General features: G+C 41.5%; 1 protein-coding gene across 1 annotated transcript in view; it reads right to left on the reverse strand.

The window, feature by feature from the left end:
• The window catches only part of PTPRG (protein tyrosine phosphatase receptor type G), a 388,012-nt gene that overhangs the window by 19,361 nt on the left and 342,413 nt on the right, over positions 1-26,238 (reverse strand). Inside the window, exons 14-15 of the mRNA XM_054280849.1 lie at positions 19,947-20,038; positions 7,757-7,848 (exon numbers count right to left, since the gene is read on the reverse strand). Coding sequence (XP_054136824.1) covers positions 7,757-7,848; positions 19,947-20,038 — 184 coding nt within the window. The remainder of the gene's footprint in view (positions 1-7,756; positions 7,849-19,946; positions 20,039-26,238) is intronic.

Raw genomic sequence — 26,238 nt, forward strand, 5'->3', positions numbered from 1 at the left:
ATTTAATAGGGAATTACCTCCCTGCTAAGGAATTTTCTCTGACAGTTTAAATACTACATAGTAAATGTATAATTTTCTATTAAATTCTATAGGATTTTTCCATAAGGGAATTGTTGGGGAGGTTAATCATTTTAATTAACCTTTTTATGTTGATGGTGACTGTTTCCTCAGCTGTACATGTTCCCAGCTGGCCAATATAATGTTAATAGAAGAGGAAGATTAAGCTAAGATGGTGAAAAACACAGCAGTGGAAAAGGAGGTCTGATGCTGTGAGAGCTGATGATCTGAAAATGGCTTTTCTTAACACACAGCATTCTAAATGGTTTTTAATACTCTGGAAAGCTGTTGGAATGGTGAATTCCTATATCTACACAATGCAGAAGCATAGCAAAAGGAGACTGTTACAGAAAAGCTTCCCCCTTGCCAATATACCTCAGCTATTTTTGTCTTTTTAAAGTCTTCAGCCCTCCCCTCCAGCCCAGTACACAGCCAAGGCTTTGGGACACTGCAGCTGCCAATGAGAAGGGGACTGAGCACATCCTCCAGCCCCAGCCTGGCCTGGGTTTGGCCATGCCAGACCCCAGATGGGGTTGAGAGCAGAGGGTGGGTATCCACACTCTCCTACCCTCTGAGGCTCATCTCTCCAAATCCTAACAGCAAATTACTAAACCACAGGCTCTCCCCAGCAGCCAGTAAGGCATAACTTCACATTCCTCTGTTATTGAAGCTGAGGTGCCTGCCTTTCATCAATGCACAAAAGCTGCAAGGAGACAAGACTAGCTGCAGTCTGTTATCTGTGCCGCTGTCCAGAGTATTATTTACCCCTTGGCAGAAGAGGATACCCTGGTGTTAATAAATAACACCCTGGAGAAAGTCTCCAAAAGTCCCCATCTTAATGATGCCATTTTACCACATTTATGTATATCACATATTTACTTTCCCAGCATTTTCTGTTGCTTTTGCAATGAACACCCTGGGATTTCTAAACCTTACTGGCTACCAAGTCCTTCAGTTGCACTAAAAACATCACCATGATTGCATTACTACTAAAACCCACATTTGCAGGCAGGTCACCAGGTCAGGGCTGCTCACTGCAGCTCAGCCTAAACAAAGTCCTCTCCCAGCAGGCACAAAACTCTTACTGACACTTTGGAGTAGGACCCATAGTGTTTGTATCACCATGTTCATAATTCATCCATAAACTTTTAATCTCTAGAATATTTCCTTTGGCTTTCCTTAATCCTGCTTAGTCTCCTCCACTGATTTTAATGATGGCTGGCTTGCACACTGCTGCTCCTCATGTTTAACCTCCCAGAACACATTACTGTCCCAGGATGAATGGATACAGGCTTTATTCTGTCCTTTCAACTTAATCATTGACAACCCTAGAAACCAAAGTACATGGTTTCAATTGACTGTTAGTTACTGTAAGAAGTGTTCTAGTCTATGCTATTATGGCTAATTTACCTTTTAATTATATTGTCCATGCTAATGCTAATTGGAATTTGATACACCCAGGTTTAACGACCCATTTTAATTGCCTTTCTGAAACAAGTTACAGATTAGTTTCTTCTAAACTTCAAAGAATTTCCATTTAAGTGTAAAATCAAACTGCTCCAGTGTCTTGCTGGCAGTATAAGGTTCTGAGCAGGATTTTTTGCTACAGTGGCTGAGCAGGAACTCGGTCTCTTGATTTGGCCTTACAAAGCACTGCTGCTGCTGTTTCCCATTACTTGAGGCTGATGTCCTGGCAGGGGCTGAACTGTGAAAGCCTATGAATAGCAATGAGGAGTCACAACAATAAAGGATCCTAATCTGAGCAACTAAACCTGAGAAGATTCATAGCTGTGTTTTGATATTAACGTTGGTATTTCTCAGCGTGGAAACATCCACCTCCAACATCAGTTTTGATCTATTATTTTAATCCCAGATTACAAGAATTCTGTGGTAGTGCTCTTTCTGTTTGTTTTATCACAGCAAACATGAAGACAGCATACCAACAGAGACTGCAGATAGTATTTGAAGATATCCCCCAGGAACAGTGTAGATTTCTGTAATAATTTAGCACTGGTATAAACTCTCCAACAGCACTCAAGAGAGAGGTGACTTGGGGACAGCCTAGAAAGAGGTGAAAATAAACAAACCAAAAGGACTCAACACAGGAAAAACATGAATAGACAGCTAAAAACTCCTGTAAAATGCATGAGAGAGGAAAGGATGGTGAGGCAGAGGTGTCAGAGTCTGACCAAAACGTTGCATTGCCCAGCCAATGGCTCATCCTAGGGGGGCTTCCAGGCACAACCCTTGGGAATGGCTGTGGTGCTGTGGTTAGTGATAGAAACCCCAGATATCTGAACTGCTTTTACTGCTTCTCTTCATCTCTCAATTCACAACACCAGTTTCTCAGGGTAGGTGAAGCACTGAGATAAGAATTGAGAACTCCAGGAAGGCCCTGTTCTGCAGCAATCCTTCCTCCTCCAGCTTCACAGTGCTGCTTCCCTCTGGCTCCAGTACAGCAATGCAAAGGATGAGAATACCTCTAATTAAGGCAAATTTGGGCCAGGTTATAAAGCATTCCCAATGCAGTATTGCCTGCTAGCAGCATGCTTTTGAAATGGCATCTTTCTGCTGCCAAATTCCTTGGTATAGATGCAGCTATAATCATGAGCCTGGTGTGAGCTGTGTCTAATCTGTAAGGGATGCCAGGATAACTGCACTGGGTTTTTAGTATCTCAAGAAGTGTGCAAAGTGCAGCATTATCTGTTTTCAATGCAGCCCACTGCTAACGTTCTGAGGTCCCCAGTTAAAAAGAGCCAGTGACCCCTGCCCTGAGCAGCAGCAACCATGAGAATAACATTAGCAAATCCCTGCCACATGGCTGGAAATATAGATTTATGTTATTTTCTTACATTTCAGGCCATTTAGAAGAAGGTGCCACTGGAGTATAAAGATATTTTCAATTTATGTGATGAGGGAGCTAGACAGCCTGCCTCTGAGTTCAGCGAGCCTGTTCAGACTCCAAATTGGCAATGAATCATTGTGCTCACACGGCCACAGGCAGGAGAGGTCTGCAGAGATTGCATTCCCCTCTCCAACTGCTCCTGCAGCAGCACTGACCAGCCCACTCCAGAATTACAGAGGAGGGAAGTAAAACTCCCTGATCTCAGAAATCCAAATGCTGCATTAAACTGTAAAAATTCACAGTTAGCTTTGGGGATGGAAGGTGATTTCTTGGCTTAGTGTTCCTTTCTTAGAGCAAAAGGACATGATTACTCAAAAAAACCTTGTGTGTTATTCCAGTAACCGGCCAGGGGGAGGGAGTGAAAAGCTCTGCTGTGGGAGGTGGCACTTCACACTCTTTTTGATACAGGAATTTGGAGGGCACATGTCCCATATAGGCAGGCTATCAGGGGAATAGAGGATGACAAATGTGACATCAGTTCTTAAATTGAGATCCAGAAGGGGTTTTTGGCAGCCCACTATATCTGACTTCTCTGTGGGGCAAACTGCAAGACTCCACAGTTGAGGAGCAGAGCTAGTGATGCCTTGAACACATTGGGGAGAGGTCCTTGAAGAAGTCTACAGGCTGCCAAAAAGAGAGCAGCATATTAATTTCCAAAATGTGTGAAAAGGCCTCTCAGAAAATATCACTTAAAAACCTGTTCTGGTTTTGGAGCAAAAAGAAAACTCTCCTTTGTGCACTACCAGGGTAGAGGTGGGACTCACCTGCCCAGGAATTTCCAGTGTTCAACTTACACTGGTGGGACTTACAGGAACCTCACCTATTCATAAGTGGACCGCAGAGGAGACAAAGTGTGTTTACAATACCAAATTATTCAGGATAATTAGAATGAAAGCTATTTGTGAAGGGAAGCTGAACAATGTCGCAGCACTGAGTGGCCGAGTGACAAAATGGCAAATGAAATTCAATGTTGATAAATGCAAAGTGATGTACTTGGAGAAAAAAAACCCTAACTATACATACATGCTGACAGGTTCCCAATTTGCTATTGCCATGCAGTGATGAGGCCTTGGGGTCACATTCAATAGTTTTCTGGAGGTGTCAGCTGAGTGCTCAGTAGTTGTTAAAAACCAAATACTATGTTAGGAAGGAGAAAAGTAATAGAAAACTGAAAACGTCACTGAACTCTGCATTAAAACCACCTGTCATAATCTGTGTACAGCTGAGGCCTTCCCATCTTGACAAGGTTATGGTAAAGGAAGATAAAAAGGTACAGAAGGGATGATTTATTGCAAGTCTGGAGTGGCTTCCCCCAAAAAACGAAGTGAATAATTTAGATTTCTTCAGATTTGAAAATGGATTATTAAGGGGAAATATAAAGGCAGACAGAATTATGTGAGTAAACAAGGATGCACTTTGTAATGCAAAAAAAGTAGGAGGCACCAAGAGAAGTTATTCAATATGAATTAAAAGCAAAAGGAAGTCTGTTCTTGTGGAACCAATTGTAGAATTCATTGCCATGGGATGCTTTGGACACCAGAAGCCTAAAAGGGTTCAAGAGACAGAAATTTATGGAAGAAAGGTCTATCAAAGACTGTTAAATGTAATGATGCCATGAAAATCTCTGGCTAGACAAGGAATAGATATAACCTCTGGGTTAGGGAGCCTTTCAGTCTCTGTTCAGTCTTGCCCTGAAACCCTGCCCCAGGGCCCCTGTAAAAGTTGGTACCTCATCCTGTACACCACAGCAAGACAGGGCTGGAGCCACCTGAGAGCAAGCCAAAACCTTCCCTGAACATTTTCAGTCTACTACTGAACAAACTCCAAGGCTGAATACAAAGACTTATGTCAGACAGCAGCACTACTGATGCAGGATCTTTATTTTAAAAAGCTATTTGTTGTTCAATATTAAATTGGGTCCTGTATTTCCAATTTATATCAAAAATTGAAAATACACAGGACTCAAAGGAAATCTTTAAAATTCTCTATATACAAGAAAGCCCAGCTATCATCAGACAATAAAGCTGGCTACTTGCACTACGATTACCCAAAGGGAATAAGGATTCATTTCAGATGTACTTTCCAAGGGAAGATTTGTGAGTTCAAAGTCCTTTTTTCCTCTGCACATAAAATGCTTCCTAAGCACATTCACAAAATATTTAGCTGTAATTACAGCTCAATTTAAGAGAAGAGGGAGTATTCACACAATTTACTTTTAAAGGAATCTTCCTGTAAAAACCAACCTAACACAGCCCTAAATATGCTGCCAAAAACACAGGAAGTGACACCAAAATCTAGCAACAAACAAGTGGAGGATGTTCACCTTCCATATTGGGTAGTGTTTGTGTGTGCCTAGCTTAGTCTTTCCTTTTGCAGCTTCTACCTTAAACCTCCTGCCACAGAAATTTCTGAGGAGATTTTTGATCAATTTCTTTTTTTTTTTTTTAAACAAAATCTCATGCAGTGGCTGCCTTTGGGAGGATTTATTTATTCTGCAGTATTGATCTCATTATTTCAGCATCTCCTCACCATCCTCTTTTCTTCCCCTGTTAGCTGTAAAAAGCTGTATTTTTTTGTATGACTGCAGAATCCATCACCTCTTTTCAAAAGTTCCATAGGCATGAAGGCATGATATGGCTGTGGTACTTTCCACCTCAGGCTAGCAGCCCTGCATTTTCTGTTTTAGCTGGAATCTTATTATTTCTCCATAAAACATTAGCTAACTCTTCCTCATAGCTGGCAGATGCAACTCCAGCACATGGACCATGGATCTGACTGGATCCATGAGTGAGAAGCTGCACTGCAGCCACTCCAACAGCTACTGAATAAATGTAACCTCAGGTTCCACTGTCCCTCAGCCACTGTCCAAGCTGGGGCTCTGACCTCTGAGTCAGTTTGGGCACTTGAGAAACATTTTACATATAGGTTCTGTGAAAAATCCTGGGTTTCAAATCAGGCCCGCAAGAACACCACCAATGAAGGGGAGCTGGGTGGTTCATCCCAGACAGAGATCACCTTGTTCCTATTGCTACTCCTTACTTCAGCAGGAGATTTCATCTACATTTAGGAAGCTGAGCCCTCAGCTATGGAGAAATAAATCTGGAGTAGCTATCCTGACTTCAAAGCTTTAACTCCAAGTTTTAAGCCAGCATGGAGAATAGAATTTGGTGCACTCAGTGCAGTTGGAGTTTAACTTCCCTTTGGAGGGGACCCTGTGCTCCCCAGACTGGGCCTAATTGGCCAAAGCTCTCTCCAACTAGCTGCCACAGCAAGCACTCACAGCAGGGAACTCCAGGAGGAAGGGAAAAAATAAGGCTATTAGAGCAGTGTTTTCCTTTGCTAAAACACAGGCAGAAGGTGTCCAACATTTGTTAATAGCAGTGATTCTGTGACAGCTGAAGCAAAGCTTGCTTAAAGCCAGACCAAGTTTACAGATGTGTTGTTGATTATTTTGAATAATTAAATGGTGTAAAAGCCAGCTGTGATGAATAGCACTGGGGTCACCATTCATAAATAATTGAGAAGAGTGAGTCGCATTTGATCATCCCGATCAAATTCTACTCTCTGGAGAATAAATGTTTGCCCTGAATACCATCAACATTGTTAAATGCCTCAATATTCCTGCTCAGCCATCCAGCCAGCAGTCAATTGAACTAAATCACTTTAACACCTCACACATTTGCCTTCCTCATGAATACAAAATGTTTCTAACTTACACAACGCTTTTTTGGCATCAGACAAAGCAGACACTCTTTATAGACAGTAACCAAACAGCAACAATAAACGTTTTAAATGATCCCATTAAAATCAATTCCTGCATACAACCTTGTCTTTACAGTGCAGTAAGCAAAGAAGCTGTAGATATAAGGCCACCTATTTGGGTTCAGTGTCTTGTTTGTAAGCAGAGCTGCTGCTCTGGTTCACAGGCAGAAACACACTTTCTTTTGCTCATGGGGAAGCCAGAAGTGCAACTCCATGTGGTTTCCTGGGGCTTCTCCTGTTTCTCAGTATTTCCAAATGTTCAGCAGTGACTGATTAGACTGATTCTGCTGTCTTATGCGTCATGATGTTTACCATGCTTGCATAATATGGGTTTGGTAACCCAGAGGTAAAAAACTACTTTCACTCCATTGGAATTATCTCCAAATGACAGCATATTTATAGGTCAGAATCTGCTTTACACAGGTAGCAAGATGCAAATTCAAAAATAGTCACCTTAGGTAAATACCACCAAGAAAACCTCAAATCCTTTCTTCTTGGTTTTACTGGAACAAAATAATCAATGACTTTGATAGCAGAGTCTCCTCTCTGAATAGAACATGAACAAGGACTCAAGGAACTAACTCAGTTAGGGTTTTCACCAAAGACCAAATTCTACTATTTTCTTCATTGCAAGCTCTGTTTCACTCAGGACTTTTAAGATGACCAAGAGGAAAAAATTCTGCAGCAAGAAGAGTAAAATAATTTTAAGAAAACCCTCAAGTTAAAAATGACTGTTTGTATCTTCATGTTGTTCCTGGGGGCTTGCAGGCAGCTTTTCCTATTTAAGAAAAACCCAGAAGGGCTCCCCCTTAAAGGCACCAAATCTGTGGTGGTTAGAAAGCATCTGAAAATGTCCAGTCCCACACTGCTCATAGTTGGTAGAAAATTGGTATCATCCTGTTTCTTCTGATACATTTGAGCACTGCATTTACCTGACATGACAGCCTCACACAGATGTCACATGGTCTCCAATTATTAATACACAATTAACTTCAGGAAAACAACACTTTATAGGTGGGTCATTAATCGTACCTCAAAGTCTTCTGAGAACCCATGCTGGTTATTAGAATACAGCTCACTGATGTGTTTAACAAACTGCTTGACTGGAATTGCTTCCATATCATCTGCAGGAAAAGAAAAAAAGAGAAACTCAGAGTTGCTCTTTGTTTCATACATAAAACTTCAGGAGAGTAAGTCTTCACTCGATATCATTTAGATCAGAGTTCCCAGGGGCAGAGCTAGTTCAGTATGCAGTAATAAGAAATCTTGATAAATCTGGCCAGTTTTGAGGTAAACATTTCATTGTATTTCCAATTCTAAGCACTGCAATTATAAATACTGAGAGCCTGTTCCCTGGGATGCTGATTTACAAACAATTGAAGTTCAAGGATAAACAGCTCTTGCTCAGTTTGAAGATGGCCATGAATGGGATGAAGAAACCTCCTCTCCTTTCACATTATATAAAAAGAACAGAAGAGACCCCAAATGTGAAAATTCAGTGGACAATTACTCCCAGTAAGTTGTACCAGACTGAGCAAACACACAAGCCTTTCTTATTAAAATTATTAACTTTTTTCCCTTTCCCACAATAATGTAGAATTCAAACGGACTTATGAAACTGCTTCTAAGCAAAAGAGCAGGCAAACACAACAGCCACTCTGATTTGAGTTCTCTCTCAGACATTCCTAACATGGAATATTATTGAGTATCCCACTGGGCCATTTGCTCTTGCACAGCACAGTGCAGTGCCACCCAATATACCAATAAATCACCCTTATATGTTTTTGTACAAGAAGGAAGTTGAAGACTCAAACTGAAGACAAACAAGACTGTTTGGAGCACCTGGAAATCCAGGCAGATTCTAATAAAGCTGGGGTGTAGGATGGCTGCCTTATTCCTCTATTTAGCTCCCAAAAAGGCCTGGATATTGTTATGACCACCACTGCAGTTGGCAGAAAAACTGTGCTTGCCAAGATTCACCAGTTAATATTTTCAGTCTGGCATTTAGAAAATGCAAATTGCTATACAACTGTGATTACTTTCAGCATATGAAATAATCTATTGCCTGATGGCTACTATTGTCTGATTGTGTGGTTTTATGGCAATACCCTGTATTTATATAATCCATTTAATATTCTTCTGAAGATAGCATCTAGGTTATGTTTACTCCCAGTAATTCAGTGGTGTATTTTTGCTCCCATTTAGCAGACATATGGTTTGGTGCTACAGCTGCATTATAATCTGGATTCTTTTCCTTTTAAACATCTACATTATGATAGAAAAAATCCAAATATTTCTACAGATACTTAGCAAAATTTAACGATAAATAAATAGATGTGACATTTACTGTATTCAGAGTGAAAGATCTTTGGCAGCTAAAACCTCTAAGCTGTCACACACGCTTTTCTTAGCAAAGGGTATGAAGATCTGTATGTGTAAATGAGGTTCTACTTTGGCAAGAATTTTATAGATCCCTGACAATCTGATTTCTTTCCAGCTGATGGCAGTTAATATTGACCATGTCATTACTTCTCTCCTTTTATTTTATAAGGTAATGCTCTAAGGTGGCTGTTTGCATCTATTGACATTTTCAGATCTTAATCAGCTCTCTTCTATTTTATTTACAAGGGCCAATTGTTAAAGATATGTTTGCAATATGGTCACCTCACAGTATAGTAATGCTACTTTAATTAACCACATGCTCATTTACTGAATAATACAGAATTCAAAACATTTGACAAGTGTATGCTCTTCTTAGCAAAATGCTGCAGCCTGCAGAAATGCTGGCATTTAAAAATATTTAAGTGGTAACATTTATTCTATATAATATTTGAAATATCATAATCTCATAGCATTTATATCAATATTTTCACAGCCAAGACATTTGAATAAAATGATCTATAAGAATCATAGAAATCTATAGAAAGAAATTGTAAAACAGTATTTTCTCTTCTGAAAAGTAACCCATACATCCTAGATTTCCTTGAAAATCGTTTCTGCTATGATAGCAATTACATTTAATCCCACAAGAGAAGCTCCACAGTTATAATTTGGGTTTTTTCCTTGTGTAGTTTTAGCTCAACTGAGACCAACCAAGGTAAAGGATTGGCTGCAGCAGACCGGTGTATCCAAGCTAATTTTGCAGAAGGCAGAATTTAACTTTAATTGTGATCTGTGAGCCAAAAAATACATTAGAGGATAACATGCTCTCCAGTCTATTGAATTCCCACCAATTTCAAGGATGGGTCTGCACCAGAAATCCATGGCAAAGCGTGGTTAGTTTTCTTTTTATCATCCTCACTGCATGGTGGCAGTATGTCTCCACCTTTATCCCCACTGCTTCTTCACTTCTCTCTTGTTAACTGTCCTTTAGTGCTTCTCCTCCCTTTTTCCTCTTCTGCATTTTCATTCTAACTCCTCCAGAAGCCTTAACCCAGTGCAGTTTCTCACCATATTTGATGACATGGGTAACAATTACACATTAAATAATTAAAAAGGAAGTATTGTTGACATATGAGTTCACTGGGTCAGAGGGAAACGAAGGTGCCCATCATCTCAGGAAAACCACACTGGAGCAAATATAATTATTACACATCAGAAAGATTAAAATCAGGACTGTGAACATTAGAAACTTAAAAAACAGTTTAAGGCTTCCAGTTTTCAAACTGGAGGGGTAACATGGTCCAGCATGGTCTGTGACAGGGACAGGCACAGCCCAGAGGGGATGGGCAACCACAGGGTGGTGGGATGTGGCTGGTCCTCCCTGCACAGCCACTTGCTCCAGCTGATGGCCACAGGAAGGCAGCTGCACAGGGGATGGAGCCTCTCACATCAACCAGTGAAAAAGGAAAATGCTGAAGCAATCTGGGCTGGAATTTTCTATTCATAACCTTCAACTCCCAGTTCCTGCCCAGGAACACAAATCACTTTAGCTGGATACAGGCATGCTTGGCCATGGGCAGCTTGCCAGGCCTCTGGCAGAATGTGTGCCAACACACCCAGCTCTCTGGAATGGCCTGAGCTGGTGTTACCTGGAGATGGCTGTGACCTTCTCCAGGAAAACCAAGATGTAGCTAGATGCACAGAACCTGATTTTCCTTTAGCTACAGTCAGCCCAAAGGCTTTGGTTAAGCCTTCCTTCCATCTTACAGCAAACAGACTTAAATGACTGTAATTCTTTTAGTCGATTGAAGAGATTAATAGAATCCTATAATGGCTAATTAGCAGCTCTCCATTGTTCTGTGCATATTCACTTTTGCACTATATACCTTTTCCCATCAAGAAGCTGGAGTGACATTTGATATTGTCAGTGCAATCCTTACATTATGAAAGACCTACACATTATTCAAAGAGAAGAAGGAGGTGTTTTAATAACATACCTTCACCTCTAACACTGCAGATATAATTACATTTCTGTCTAGCTTGGGTTTAGCCATCTGTTTTATCAGTGTCAATAAAGTGATTCTGGATTTACTTCACTGTGAAATATGAGCTGAATCAGGCACCATAATAATGTACTAACCCTTTGTGTTACACAGAGAAAGCAGTATACTTGGACAATATTTTAGTAATATTTTTTATAATCAGATACTACCAAAGCTGACATGTGGCAGGGTATGTTTAATTTCTGTGCTAAATATTTAATATATTGGTGGAGTTCCCATCTTGACTTGCTGGCCCAAGTCAAGCACCTGAGAGGAGTATCAAATAAACCCAAAGGGGAGCACAAGGCAGCTCATTTCCTGCCACAAAGACACAATGCCAAGAAGAAAATCATGTTTGTTTAAAAAAATGACTGTAGAGGAAAACCTTCACTAACACCTCCTTTTTAAAGAAATGGCAATTGCAAATGCAGAATATTTAACACATTCCTTTATAAGACAGACACCTTCAAAAGAAGCCCAAAGCATATAGAAGCAATAAGGTTGGAACAGGGTTACATTTTAAGTTTGGATAATTAGTAATCCTACCAGGAAGGATTTTCCCATAGCTCCCACTTAATAAGCTGCCTTTGTAATGTTAAAGCAATAGGGGCCAATTTTCAAAGAAAAATAGGATATCCTATCAGAAATGACATTTCCACATAATAGGGTCTCAGATTCATTTTGATTCATTTATAGTCTGAGAGCTCACCGGATAGTTTAGTGGCATTGTATTAGAATAGATGGGTTTGGGTCAGGAATTAATGAAGAAGGTCAAAACCAAAGTGCTTCCTCATATTACCTTTATTTAGATGGAGTTTTGGTGTTTCTGAACACCAGATGTTTGACACATGAAATAGTCCTGGTAAGAAAATTCTCCATGTCTTTTGTTCTGTCTGTAAGGGCTTTCTGTTCTTCAGCTATTACCTTAGCCAGCCTCCTAAATCCAATATACTCCCTGCACCTTATGCCTTATTCTTAATGTGAAAGCTTATTTGGTTGGTTTGTGAGTCCCTGCACTTCAGTCTCTCATTTACTAAGCCACCTGGATTCATGTGCCATGGCTGTCACATGCCTTGGTCCATCTGCTCCCACAGCAGCCACTGAATGCTGTGTGCCATCCTTGCATCCCAGGAGCATCTCCCTCAACCCTCAGTGTGCTCTTCACAGAATGAAGGGATTCTCCCACTGCCCTGTCCCTGCTTGCGGGGCTGAGCAGTGATCTGAATCCACCTGCTGAGCTGGCTTTTGGCTGTAAGAAAGAATTTCTTGATTTCTGGGGAAGGGGAAGAATTAGTTGTTGGTGGGGTAGATGGGTTGATCCTACTCATAAGGATGAAGAATAGTGAAGTGACAGAGAAACTTCTCTTTCTGAAGGCAGCACAAACCCAACTTGGCTTATAATGATCATTAAACCAGTGACATGGTTAGGGACGTTGATTCTGAACATAGAGAATCCACTATGAACAGTGTATCCTTGCAGTTCTCATTTCCTGCAAAAAAGTCTTCCCAAAATATCTACCAGTGGGATTGTAACAGGACTGGATTTGATCTCTTAACTCCCTGAAAAATAACATATATGAAAAATGATTTCCCATATCCATAGCAAACAAGCACCTTTCTATTCCCAGCAACACAAAACCCTGGGATGCTACTTCATCTTTCACTCTCTTACTCTACATTCCTAGGAAGAACACTGAATGCAATCATTTTAAAAAAGATATTTCTTTATTTATTGTTAACTACCTTCAGTGAATTTTCATGGGTTTTTTACTTTTTACAAGGCAGGATGGAAAAATTCTGCAGCTGGAATACCTACCATCAAAATTTAGGATGCATTTCACTTAGAATGGAATCTAAGAGCCATTGCATAAGCTACAATACATCCCAGAGTGAAGGCTGCCAGAGCTATGGCAGCAGGAATAACCATGTGGAGTGTGATATTCTGTCTCTACAAGAGTGGCTGAGCATATAGAACACTGCCAGGATGGACAGCACACCCTGGGGCAAAATTCTACTCCAGCAGAGGTTATTACAAATTCCCAACAACTCAATTGTCCACCTCTAGAGAAAAGCTTAGACAAAATGATATAAACCTGCAGAATGAGCATCTACTCTGAAGTGCACATACTTAAAAGGGCTTGAAACTTCACACACTGCTAAAATTTTGGCACAGATTGAATTTGAAATGACTGAGCAGACAGAAATAGCCAGCCCCTGCCCTAAGTCACCCAAATACTGGACTCTACAAGCAACTCCACACATAAAATGAGGTAGGGCCCAGATTTCTTCAAACCATTTCAGATTTCATGCAGTTGAATTATACATGTATATTGTCAGAGCCTTTAATTCTGCAGTATACTGTTTTTCCCTGCATAACTATTTAGAATAAGAATGCAACTAAAGCCATTGTATTTCAATTGCAAAAATTAATCTTTCTGACTGATTGCATTTACTTGCTGTATAAAAATTTTCAGAAATATAATAACAGTGTTATTTGTATAATGTTAGTATCAATTAATTTATGATAAAACAAAGTAATTAAAAAGTCTTAGTATTGAGGTGTCTGCCTTCTGTGGAGCTCAAATCTCCATAAATACTATAAAGACTATGCAATAGATTTCATTCTAGGACATCAAAATACCTGTTGAAAATCTCTTAAGAGTGGCATCCTCCTGAAGTCACTGACCTCAATAATTAAGGCAAATTATAAATTAAAATGAATTAAGATGAATAAGAACTCATTAAGAGTTGATTACTGTGGGCATTATTCCTCATTATTGCTCACTTCTTTGTAATCGTGTGTTTATGAAGTATTATTTTTAATGAAAAGCACCTTTCAAAGTGAAAAGGCATGGAAAGCACTTTGAACACATTTGAAAGTCCTGGAAAGATGGGCATGCTGAAAGAAAAACAGGACTCCTTTCAGCAAGATAATTGTTATCTATTTGTTATAGTCAAGTCAAATGAAGACAAGGGCAGGCTTCTGGTAAAGGGAAGACATATGAAAAAGCAGAATATGAAAAACCACCTGTGCAATTCTGAAGCTACATTCATCTCTCTTGCTTCAAGACTTAATCTACTACAATGCTATTAGCCATGTGTCACTCAGGAATATAAAGATGTTAATGATAAAATTTTATATGTGTCACAATAAGAGCTCACTTAAAATCTGCTTGTACAAAGATTAGGTTATCATTAATTATAAATGTAATAGCAATACACTTCTTGCCTTTAAGCAAAAAGCCAATTTCAGTCTAAGAGAATGAAATAATGTGAATTTTTCCTTAGCCCAGATATTAAACATGATCTTATTGCCAGCGAAGCAACACAATTTTTATCTCACACATTTCCATCCTCAGGTCCTAGTCCTGCCCTCAATTACACACAAGCCTTATATTTGAGCTCATGAAGATCCAACTCCAGGGCTCTGCCTCTCAGTGTAACTGGTCTCAGAAAAGGATCTATCTGCATTTCACATGGCCACAATAAAAACACATTCTTTTGTGCTGTAGCCAACCCCTGAAGCCTCCACTAGAAGAACCACAACTGACATCATACCATAAATTCTACATTGCACTACTGCAGGAGCAGGGCTGGTTCCAGAGCAAAAGGAAGGTGGATGTTCCCTAAAATACCTTGATGTTTTCTTGGCTTCAGAGGATGGCTGTGTTTGCCATATTGCACTCATGAATTTAATTGAAGCTGAAGATAGGTACAATTCACAATATGGTGCTGGAACATAAATCCACAGGGAGCAGAGAGCAGAAATAAAGTCTTAAGCAGTGAAGAGCACCACCTCTGTGCTCAGTGAAGAGCTTCATGCCCTTGAGAAAGGCTGCAGTTCCTGCTCCTCCCAAGGCTCACTGTGCTCAGTGCACTGGCACGGTCTGTCCTGGGCTCTGCTCTTCAGCTCTGGGGATGCAACTTGAGACGGCCACATCTCAGCAGCAAACAGTGAGATACCTGTGCTGGGAACCTGCAGTTCCCTTGTCAAATGAGATGCTCACTGCTGTCTCTTAACAGAAACAGTTTGTCAAAGCGTGCATGCTACCAGAACACAGCAGCTGAGCCTGTAAAAAACACATCAAGTCTGACCCCTGGCATTTGTCAGGAAAGGTTCAAGGCAATATTCAAGTTATTGAAGAGCTAAGAATTAATAAGATGGGCTCATGATGGGACTCCTTGTAACCATGAAGATATAGAGGGAATGAAAGAGGGTCATGGGTGCCCTGGCCTTCACACCCTGGTGGGTGTGAGGTGGCAAAGCACTTTTCATTGCTGTTCCTCTATTTCCTGGACTTGTACACCCATACTGAGATATTCTTGAAGAACCATGAGTGTTTCTCCATCAGCTTCTGCCTCTAGTTTGTTAAAATACATTATTAATAAACTCCATGACAAGTTAAAAAATTATTTTACTGTCATTTAAACCTAAAACTGAACATACCATGATCTGACAACTAGGAAATGTTTTTTAAGTCTTGTCCTCTAGACACAGCTGAAATGATTGGCATCACCTCTGAGAAATTTTACTTATACTGAAAATATATAGACATGAAATACTTGCAGAAAATATGGTAAATGTATGAGCTGCATTGGTCAGCTGTTTTGTTCTTTATGATCTGTGCTTCTCTGGACTGTGGTCAAAACTACACAGAGATTTAAGCTTGCCCATCAGGTGAAGCCTCAAGTCCCTCTGTACTGACCTCACCTCAAGTCCCACAGCATCCATTGCGCCCATGGGCTGGGCAAGGGAGCAGTAAAGTCACAGCAATATCCAGAACAATGCTCCACCCAAGAGCAGGAAAACTCTGACACAAAGGAGAGGAGGAGGTTAGAAGTGGAATTTTCACTCATGTCACTGTTTGGTATCATCTGAGTTGCACAGAGCTGCACTTCTGCAGTGTTTTAGGGAGCAAGTCCTGCCAGGAGAAGAAAGGGGAACTGCTATGGGATGGATGCATTTTGGCTTCATGGCTGCAAAACACACAGGTCTGCAGCTGTGATGCTGCTGTTGTTGTTACTTTCCTGACTCTACTGGAAAGGATCAAGTCCAGAAAGATCCAGAAAGTCAATCAGATAGTGACCCAGCAATAGGAAGACCAAACAAACGGAAGCAGGAGCAGCTTTGCTGAACGAGATCCTGCAAAGAGCAAATATTTCATAAAAGAGATCCAGGGAAAGATGATGTGTATGTAGCTAAAATTACCTGAGCATGGAGACAAAGGGAGAAGTTACAGAGAATTAATTTTGTTGGGCAGAATGGCAGGGGAGTTTTCAGAAATCTGCCATTGATTACAGATGCATAACTATTAGGTGCAAGGCTTATGTGAGTTGAGATTCAAACCTCAGATGTAATATCCAGTGGGTGACTCAGATAATGACAACTCCTTTGTCCTGTGTTTCTCTAGATCAAGCAGTGCAGATAATTATGAATAAGGATAATAACTTGGATCTCAGGGAGAATCTGCAGATAGGCACACACCTATGGGTGATGTGGCCTCCTGCACAATAATTAAGTATGTAGCCAAGGGAAGTGAAATAGAAAATGGATAAAATGATTTCTCTGCAAGAGGATTTTTTAGATGTCACACCTGAAAAGTCACACTGTGTGCCTATAGCAGGTAGCTGGCAGTCTGATTTAGAGCTCATAGAGCTGAGAAAACAGAGGGTTTGCATAACCAAGAGCAGGACATTGTGCAGAAATAAACACAAACACTACCTGTGATTGTGCCAGCACGTCATGGAGCAGAGCAGCGGCACACAGAAACACCAGTGCTCTTCTGGAAGCCTGAGCTGTGTCAGGAGCTCTCTGTGCCAGCCAGGCACACCTGGGCCAGGACCAGCCAACCCAGACCCACTCAGTTCCCTCTGCCCAGAAGCTCACTGTGTGCTGAGATGTGTCTTGGCAAACCTGCTGGACAGCTTCAGCCACTCTGCTGCTCTAATTGCCATCAGTGTGGCTGCTTGTTCTTCACCAGGGTGGAAGTTGGTCCACTGAACTGTAGGAGGTAGAGGCACAGTCCCACAGGGACCTAGGCAAATTCCTCCTGTAAAGATGGGGTTTCACAATCTAACAAGATCACTTTAAAAAGCGACTTTCTGTGAAAATGCCACTTGCATTTTGCTTCTAGTATCAACATGGCAAGTAAGACTTTCTCACACCCTGCGGCGGCTTCCAGAGGAAAAGTTCAGAGGCTTATCATTTCATCAGTTGCCATCAGTTTAAAGGAGAATTTTGTCATTTCATGTTCTTAAGGCATTTCAGTGGGCTGCCTATGTGGGAGCAGCAGCTGACGTCAGGGAAGACTGTCATGTAGCAACAGGTATATGGGGGAAACCAGCCCACTGCTACAGCTCCAAACAAGGCAAATGCCTCTGAGAGCTTCCAGATCTTTCAAGGCAGCATGTCCCATATTTGGAAAAAGCCAACAGAGCTGGAATTTTTCTCTACTAACTTGAGCCTCATGGCTGAAAGTATTAACTATTATCCCTGTACAGGTAATAATGCACACAGAGGGAGGCACTTACAGAGGGGAATTTGGCTTTTGGTGGCCTAAATAGCTTTAATGTCAGTGTTAAGATCTTGAAATGCACCAGTTCATTCTCTTTTAAGGTTTTCTGGGCATCATCCAACTTCATATAAGGTCTCTTCATTTGGATGTCTGTACGCAGGTGTTTCTCTATATCCGTTATATCCATAAAAATGTTGTCATTAGATGGGAATTCAAGGGTTTTGCAACCAACTAGACTAAACCTCTTTCTAAGGCCCAGTTCTGGATGTCCCTTAAGGATCATCAGCAATCCTTGCAGATTTTTAACTACAAAGCTGCTCTAGGTGTCCTGCAGCATTTGCTCAGGGGATGCCTTAATCCGCAGTGTCCCTTATCAGGCGTGAGCATTTCTGAGTCTGAGCACACCACAGGGAGCACTGCAGTGACAGTAGCATCATGTACCTCACAAAGCTGCTGTGGTCTCTCAGCCTGGCTTACTCTAGTCATGGGGAATGTCCCCAAAATACCTTATTCTGTTCCCAGTCACTTTGTGCTGTGTGCCAGAAGGCTGCTGGAGAAGCTCTGGTGCACATGCTGCCCTGACAGTACCGGCTGCCTGCATGGTTTTAATGGAACTTCCTCAGCCTACACTACAATTCATATGAATGCACTCCAGTCTTAATGGACTGACCATCAAAACATGTCTGTGCAACAGGGAAGAATCACTGTCTCAACAACACACACTGCAGCATGAGAAGATGGAGCTTTCTGCTGGTTTCTTATACCTAAGAAAAAAAATTGTCTCTATTACAGTAAAAACACTACACATTGGCCAAAGAGGTTTTTGTCTGAAGGGAGAATTTGTCTCCTTCCAGTGCCTTGTAGACATAATCCCCTGGGTTTATGCTGTGCCAGGGTCCAGCTTAGCCCAGCCTGCCCTTCCCCACAAGCTCCAAGGAGAGCAGACATGGTGGGAGCACTGAACTGCCTGCCACAAGCAGCCCCAACAGGAATTTGTTCCTCTTGGTTTCAGAGTAGGAAGAATGGGGTTTTACAGCTATTTAAGCATTTCTGTGAAAAATAATCACCCATGGTCTAAGATTAAAACCTGTCTCCTCCTTTACCCTGAAGGAGAAGGATGACTTCTTGCTAAGGACATGAGGTGGCCAGGACATGCATTTTAGTTTCCAACAGAAAGGAGAGGGGACAATAGCACATTTTCTTTATTTTCAGTGGTACAGCATCAGACTGCAAGGCAAACTGCCTAACACTTTCTGCAGGAATGTAATAGCTGACCTTTTCTACTAGTTCCCATGGGTACTTTGAAAGACTCTTTCTAGAAATAAGTCACACATGTCTACTGAATAAAATAAAGGAAAATATAACTGGACTCTTTCACTTTGCTAGGTAGCAAGTTTCTTCAGCGTCTCAGAAAAGGCTCTGAATGTTTTTTTGTAAAATGAACCTAATTAGCTACAGATTGAAACCCAGATCGATGATGCAGATACAAAATATGACAGGGAAACTTAAAACACCTTCAAGAAACAAGCACAAGCCTTTGACAGACTGAGGTCAATATAACATTTTTGGTACCTTAATTCTGCCTGTGAGCCTGACCATCATCAAACAAGGCAGCGGCTGCAAAGGCCACGGTAACACCAAGCTGCTCTCTGTCATCACAGCTTCATGGCAGCTGCATCCTGCACTTAATAATTCCCCAGGGAAATGCCTCATGAAGAGAGAATAGCACTATACACTGCTTCCAGCATCACTCTCAGTATAGCTGAGAAGAGAATTTGACCTTTGGAAACTTTATTAATACCAAATTAACAGATGGCTTTGGAGTTTGAGATTGTTTGCTTATCCCTGTGTCTCGCTGTCCTTTCTGAGAGTCCCAGATTCCACCTCTACCCACGGTGAAAGTGGGGGGCAAGGCCCCCAGTCTCGAGAGAGCAGTGGAACTGAATATCCCTGCTCTGCAACCTGCCCTGCTGGAGCAGCTGGCTTCACCCTGGATGCAATGCCTCAGTGTTTTCAAGACTTGTTACTCATGTTTTTGACATTTTGCAAAGGTTATTCTGAAATTTCTATTAAAACTAAGTGGGAGAGGTGTCTGTGGAAAAATACAGCATTGGCACTCGGAGCCCCATTACAAAGCACATTAAATTAAATGAAGCAGCACCGATAGAACAAATTTCCAAAGAACCAAAACCCCATGATTTATCACAAGCACAACCTTCCCTTCTTTATGTAATTAATCCAGACTCCAAGTAGCACAAACACAGGAGATTAAGGCAGTCTTACCTGGAATAGGTATAATGGGAATACTTTCATTGGGGACCACACGGGGGGAACTGCTGTCCTCCACATAGAAATGAGCAGTCTGAAAACACTTTCTGTTAAAGAAAAAAGAAAAAAATTAGATTTAGGGTGTGAAAAACTGCTCTCTAAATAAACTTTTGCACATGTTGTGTTTCTCTATTACTGTTCCATACTTTCAGATAACTTTAAAACACTGATACACAAAAACATATGTTGGTTTGCTACAATTACAATTCTTATTCCAGATTCTGATGTGCTCTAATTCACTGACATCTGACATCCACCCATCATAAATGCCTCTATACATTATTGCTAAGTACTACAGAATATGAAATTATAATAATAAAAGTTAATGGCTGCAAAACAGGTTTCAAATACATAATTCAGAAAGTAATTCTGCACACAAGAAACACATTCAGCATACAATTCCAAGCCCAAATCCACCTAGGACACTCAATTTCCAGGGAAAATACACTTACTGTAAAAGTTTCTGCTGTGTAACAACCACCACAGCATCTATCACTACTTCATATCATGATGTTCTGCTATGAAAGTTATCCTTCAAACATTAAGTTTTTGGTTTGTTTGCTTTTTAACACTAATGCCATATAACCATCATCCCATCCTCCTTCTGCAAACTTGTATTACTTATGCTGGTACACAAAAATCCAATAGACACTTCCCTTGGGCCCCAGGACTCCTCTCTAAAAAGGCCTACAATGAAGAGCAGAACTTAAATCCACCTGACTCTTTTTTTACCTGTATTTAATGCAAAGCAGAGAGCACAAGCTGGTCATCACAGAAAAGGTACTGAGTGGAATAACATCAAGAGATCCAGGGAGACTCTGCATGGTGATGTTAACTGAGGCAGGGTTTTCCAACGCCAGCGTCACTGCTCATTGCTGACTTAATGAGCTGCTTGAGGCTGGAACTGAATATTTAATGAGCCTTGCTTGGTGTGAGCAGCTATTGTGGCAGGAGAAGGGTCTGCTCTCATCTGTCGAGGCGCTAAACAAAAGCTGCCCAGTGCAGAAAGATCCCCCTCACTGTCACCCTTCGACTGCTCCTCAACACCTGGGCAAACTTTGTGGGGGCCTGGTGAACCGTGCCTTTGCCAAGCTGCAGGTTCCCTTGCTCAGACAGATTTGCACATGTGGCTTCCAAGCTGCTGCCTTGCAGTTCCTGCAGTTTGCTGCTCTGCAACTCGGGCTTTGTGCTCTCCATGCAGAGCCCATCGTCAGAGCAAAGTCATTTGTGGTGCCTTTGTTTCCAACATCCATACATGCCAGGGAGAAAAAAAGTCACTGAAAACCAAACCTCTCAGGATCTAAAATTATCACAGGTGCTTGCTTTCCATGCACCTGTACTTCCTAGTGCACAGGCACAGTGCTTTGTAATGTAAGCACAAGCTATGGCAGCACAAGTACAACTTAAGACAATACAGGGGAGAGTGGATTTCACAGCATGGAGTCACTGTCTGGGAGCAGCTTTCTATTTTCAGGCATGATGGCTTGCATTCTGCAGAAGTTATGTATTTAGTGAGTACACTTTGGTTAAGAAACACCTTAAGGTGAATTTACACACAAGGATGCAGGATGTGCAGTAGTCTCTCAGCATTTAAAACCAGGGGTTGAACTCCTCCCGCCTCACCACTTGCTCCCTGTTCTCATTTTTTTTTTGGCAGCCTTTATTTTGGACAATGAACACCCTGGGGGCACGCAGCGGAATAAATCAGTCACACATAAAGAAGAAACTATGAATATGAAACAGGCAAAATGTTCCTGATTTTGATGTATTTGGGGCTCTTTCCCTTGAGTCAATACTACAGAAATCCTTGAATGGCTTCTCCTGGTAATGAAGGCCTTAAAAAGGTGTTTGATAAAAAGACAGACCTTTATGCAGGGATTTACAGGATTTTTTTAAGCTGATGATATTGAAGAAAAGCAATTTTTTTTTGTTAATTTGTTATTTTATACCCTCAGAGGCTCTGAAAGGCTGGCATTAAGGTTTTTATACACAGTCATAAGATGGCTTTTTCTTAATAGCCTCAAAACATGTAAATGTGTCAGATAATCACACTGTGCAATATTTTAAGGCCCATGATGGCAATAGCTGAATACCCAGACTAGCACAGCTCTGCTGAGTGCAATTTTGGATTAACAATGTATTGAATTAATATTTCACATAGTAAAGTTTGCTACAATCATTAATGCAATTAAAAATTCTACATTTTAGTCCTGGAAGAGTTTCTGAAGCTGTTTTGCAAGGACAGACACCTTAGACTTTGACTAAATATTTTCTCAAGTCACAAACATCACACTCTTGTCTAATGTATATATGCAATGCAGCACTTTCATTACTTTACAACATTGGATACTGGCATGTTATGTGAAGACAAGTCTCTCTCAAGCTTTTTTTTCCCCCTCCACTTGTTCATAATAGCTGTAAATATTCTAAGTTTAACCTCTACAGCTGAGCTTACTGCACACAGGCCATTGCATCCCTGTCCCAGTGACCCCTTATGTGTTTCAGATCTTTAAAAGTTCTTTTATGGATTTAACAAATTTGCTGAATGAATTTTCCAGCAAGTTCTGCTTACTGGGTCTATTTCCCATTCTGGCATCTTTCCTCTGTGCAGCTCCAGGAGGGAACACATCTCGGGGTGCCAGGCAGATGACTCCAGTTTGGATAATGTCCATTCTTCCTGAGTAAGACAACACCTGGCCCCAGGTGGAGCCTTTTGGAAACTCAAGTCTGTTTTATAGTAACAAACACTGATAGCTGCTACTGATAGGCATTTCAGACAATTCAGTATTTGCCTCCTCCTCCAGTTTAGGATGCTCCTTTCTTTCCCTTGGCATTTCCCCTCCCCATTACCTTTTCCTCCAGATACAAACCTTAAGTGGCAGCAGTTGCTAAGGCTACAAGAGGCTGCAGTAAATCTGAGTGTGTATATGGGGAGGGCTGGATAAAGGAAAAGGATGAGAGCAGGAAATTGCTATTTTTGAGCCACTGGAGAGAAGAGAGAGGGGAGTGGATGCAGGGCTAGACAAAGTGCAAATCTACACCTACTTTCACAAAAGAACAACAGTCTGTAACTTTTAACCCCAGTGTGTATACATGGCCAGGTGTTTGCAAATCTGTGCCCATTTGCTCAGGAAACCAACACTATCAGCAGAAAATAATAATGGGTCTTTTTTCCTAATAGAAGCAGTCCATAGTGAAGGCACAACTGGGATTTGTCATGGATTAAATGATTATTAAAAATCTTAATAACTGAAACGCTAATTTTAGAATAATTATTGCATATCTGCAGCACTGGTTGAGAAAAACAAATCACAACCTTGACTCACTTCTAAAAGATTTTGGGGAGCCATATCTTTTCTGTGAAATACCAAAGAGTCTGTTGTCTCTGAAACACGCCCGTGAGCAGTGAAGCACACCAATTTCTCTAGCCCCATATGTTTTTGTGGCTCTCTTTCCCTGGGGTACAATAACTGTGTGAGATTGTGGTGATGAGACACACAGTTGTCACATATGGACCCAAATGCAGAAGTAAAACACTGCAAGATTAGCATCTCCCTAGAGAAGCAGCAGAGGCAGGGTCTGGAATGCAAAGACAATGTGAGGGAGAACATCCCCCTGCCCAGCATATTTTTGCAGAGATACTGGCTGTGAGTTACTAAAGCAAATTAACAGATTGCAAAGACCAGAGCAGCAGCACCTTATTACTAAGATGAAAGAATAAAAATATGCCAAAAGATGGTCCTGATTAGCTGGGTTAAATGCTTATTGCATCTCTGCTGAGCAAAATACCAGATTCACTTCTCTATAAGAAGAGATGCCTTGTGAGATTTTGACACTCCAAACAGGTATCCTTGGTTATTAGTTACAAAAGCCCAAGCAGCTTCTCCTTTATACTCCTCTAAAAGCAAGAGGGAGAACTAGTTCACATAATGGCCTGAAAGTATGGATGCATTTCATTTTTGTGTAGAGGGTGGTGCCTCAGTGCCTTAATGCAGACACAGCTCAGCCACAGACAATGGGAGTGCTGGGAATTGCTCCAAGGGCACTGCCTGGCCTTTACTCCTCCATACTGGGGCTAGCACAGGCAGCATCCCCTGATCTGTGATGACAGGCAGGACCTGTGAGCTCTGGAGCAGCCAGGGCAGGGAGAGGAGGAGCCAGGATTGTGGTGAGGAACAAGGAATTGCCTCTGCAGTGGAGCGCTGGAGCCACCAGGGCAGTGGCTGAAGACAGGAAAAGCCAAAGGGGAATGTTTCACATTCTGGGGACACCCAAGAGCCATGCCCTGCCTCACTTGTCCGTGTTCACTTGTCCTTCTCCCAGGTGTTGATGTTGGCTGGAGTGTGCCTTCCCTCTCCAAAGCCTCCCAGATTTATATTACTTTATTTTTGTACTAACATCCAGGAGCTCTAGGCTCTCTTCCTCGGTCATTACCTGCTAAAGCATGGCCAGTTTGGGGTCCTGCAGGCTTATGCACTACTGTCAGAGCAGGGCAAATCTTGTCCTTCAGGCACCCTTCATCCAGAAAAAGCCTGCCAGACAGAACCTCTGCAGAATCTGTATTTGTTAACAAAGAGGCCAATAGTCCTGCAGCCATCCTACCTTTACACAGAGTTTCTAGCTGGTGGGAAGAACTGGAAAGATGGGATAAGAGTCAGACTAGGATCTGCAAGGGACGTCCAAACCAGGCTGCACAGGACATGGCTTAGTCTTTACCAAATGCAACCTGGATACAGGCATTCATTCCCCATGCTCCTCCATCATGGGGGTGTCTGCAACTAACTCCTAAACAAGAATGTAAAGACAGGAAACGACCCCCTTTCACTACCTCTGTACATTCATTCCCACTTTCAATAGAAGAAAAGCTGCTTCAGATTCCCATTGAACTGTTTTGCATGTTTTTCAGGAGACACAATTAAGATTGGTTTCTGCTGGCACCAAAACCAGAGTATGTATGCAGTCAAGTGTACTAGTAACACATGGCTCTGCACTTTAAACTAGCTTCACTATTCCTTGGCAAGCATTTGTCACTGTCAGAATTGGCAATGACTCCTCAGAAAAGAGCACAGACTTCAGAACAACAGAAGTGCTGCAAATCATGACCATGTCACCAGCAGAGCAGTGGATGGGAGCCTGGACAACAGCTGTCTGCAGTCTGCACTGCTCTAGCTGGGGTCATCAGTCACTGATTTTTATGAGCAATAAAACTGACTCAAGCGTTAAGAAGAAAAAGAGGAGAGAAAACCACAGGAAAAAAGCTGATCTTATGAATATGAATAAGTGACCAGCATGGAGCAGTGATATTACATTCATTGTATCAGAGAGACATCTGCATTTATTATTTTTGGCCAGAAAACAGCTTATATTGCCCTAATTTTCTACAGTTATTTTCCTTCACATGTCTTAATACTTAATGACCAGAACTCAAAAGCCAAGTTATAAAAGAACCTGTGCCTTGCTGGAGCAGTAAGGCACTGAATGCTGACCAAACTGGAGCTGCTGGAGGATGCATAAAAACCAGGAGAATAAAGGAAAGCTGATAAAGGAGGAAAATTTCCCTACAGTAATGCTGATTTTCCAGCATATCCCTCCTGAAGACCATTTGCCTTCTCCCCACAAAGTACTTTCTGCCTGAAATATTCTTGAGCAGTGTTAAGCATCACCCAGATATGGTACCTGGAGAGGTCTGGATGGCAATGGGTGAAGAAGTGCATGGCATAGCAAGCCCTTGGCATGTTATCCTAGACAGAACAGTGCAAAGTAGACTGTCTCTTCCAGGGGAATTCCTTTGGGCAAGGAGAAGTGCTTTTTCACATTAGGGAATTGACTCACACCGATCCACAACATTCTCCAAATGCTAAGCACCTGTCCAACCACAATATTTTGTAGTACTGTAGGGAAATAAACACAGGAAAAAGGCTAGGAAATGGCAGATGGAAAGAGAAAAAAAAGAAGGTGGACAAAACTTTGAGACAGCATTTGTGCTGAAGAATGCACCACTAGTAAAATTGTCCAGTTGAAAAATTGATCTGCAAACAAGACTAGGGATTTCTGACACAAAACGACAGCTAATTTAATATTTATGGCCTAAATTTGCCAGCTGACTACACAGCTCTCCACAAAATTAAAAATCCTCTTCTCCCAATCCTCTGAGATCCTACCCTGCACCAGGGCCCAGACACTCATTTATATAACACACAGTACTGAACTCAGGTATTATGTGAGACATCATTATTTTCAGAAGGTC

Source organism: Melozone crissalis, unplaced genomic scaffold, assembly GCF_028551555.1.
Source record: "Melozone crissalis strain CALT ecotype California unplaced genomic scaffold, PUWL_Pcris_2 ptg000029l_1, whole genome shotgun sequence".
Taxonomy (NCBI): Eukaryota; Metazoa; Chordata; class Aves; order Passeriformes; family Passerellidae; genus Melozone; species Melozone crissalis.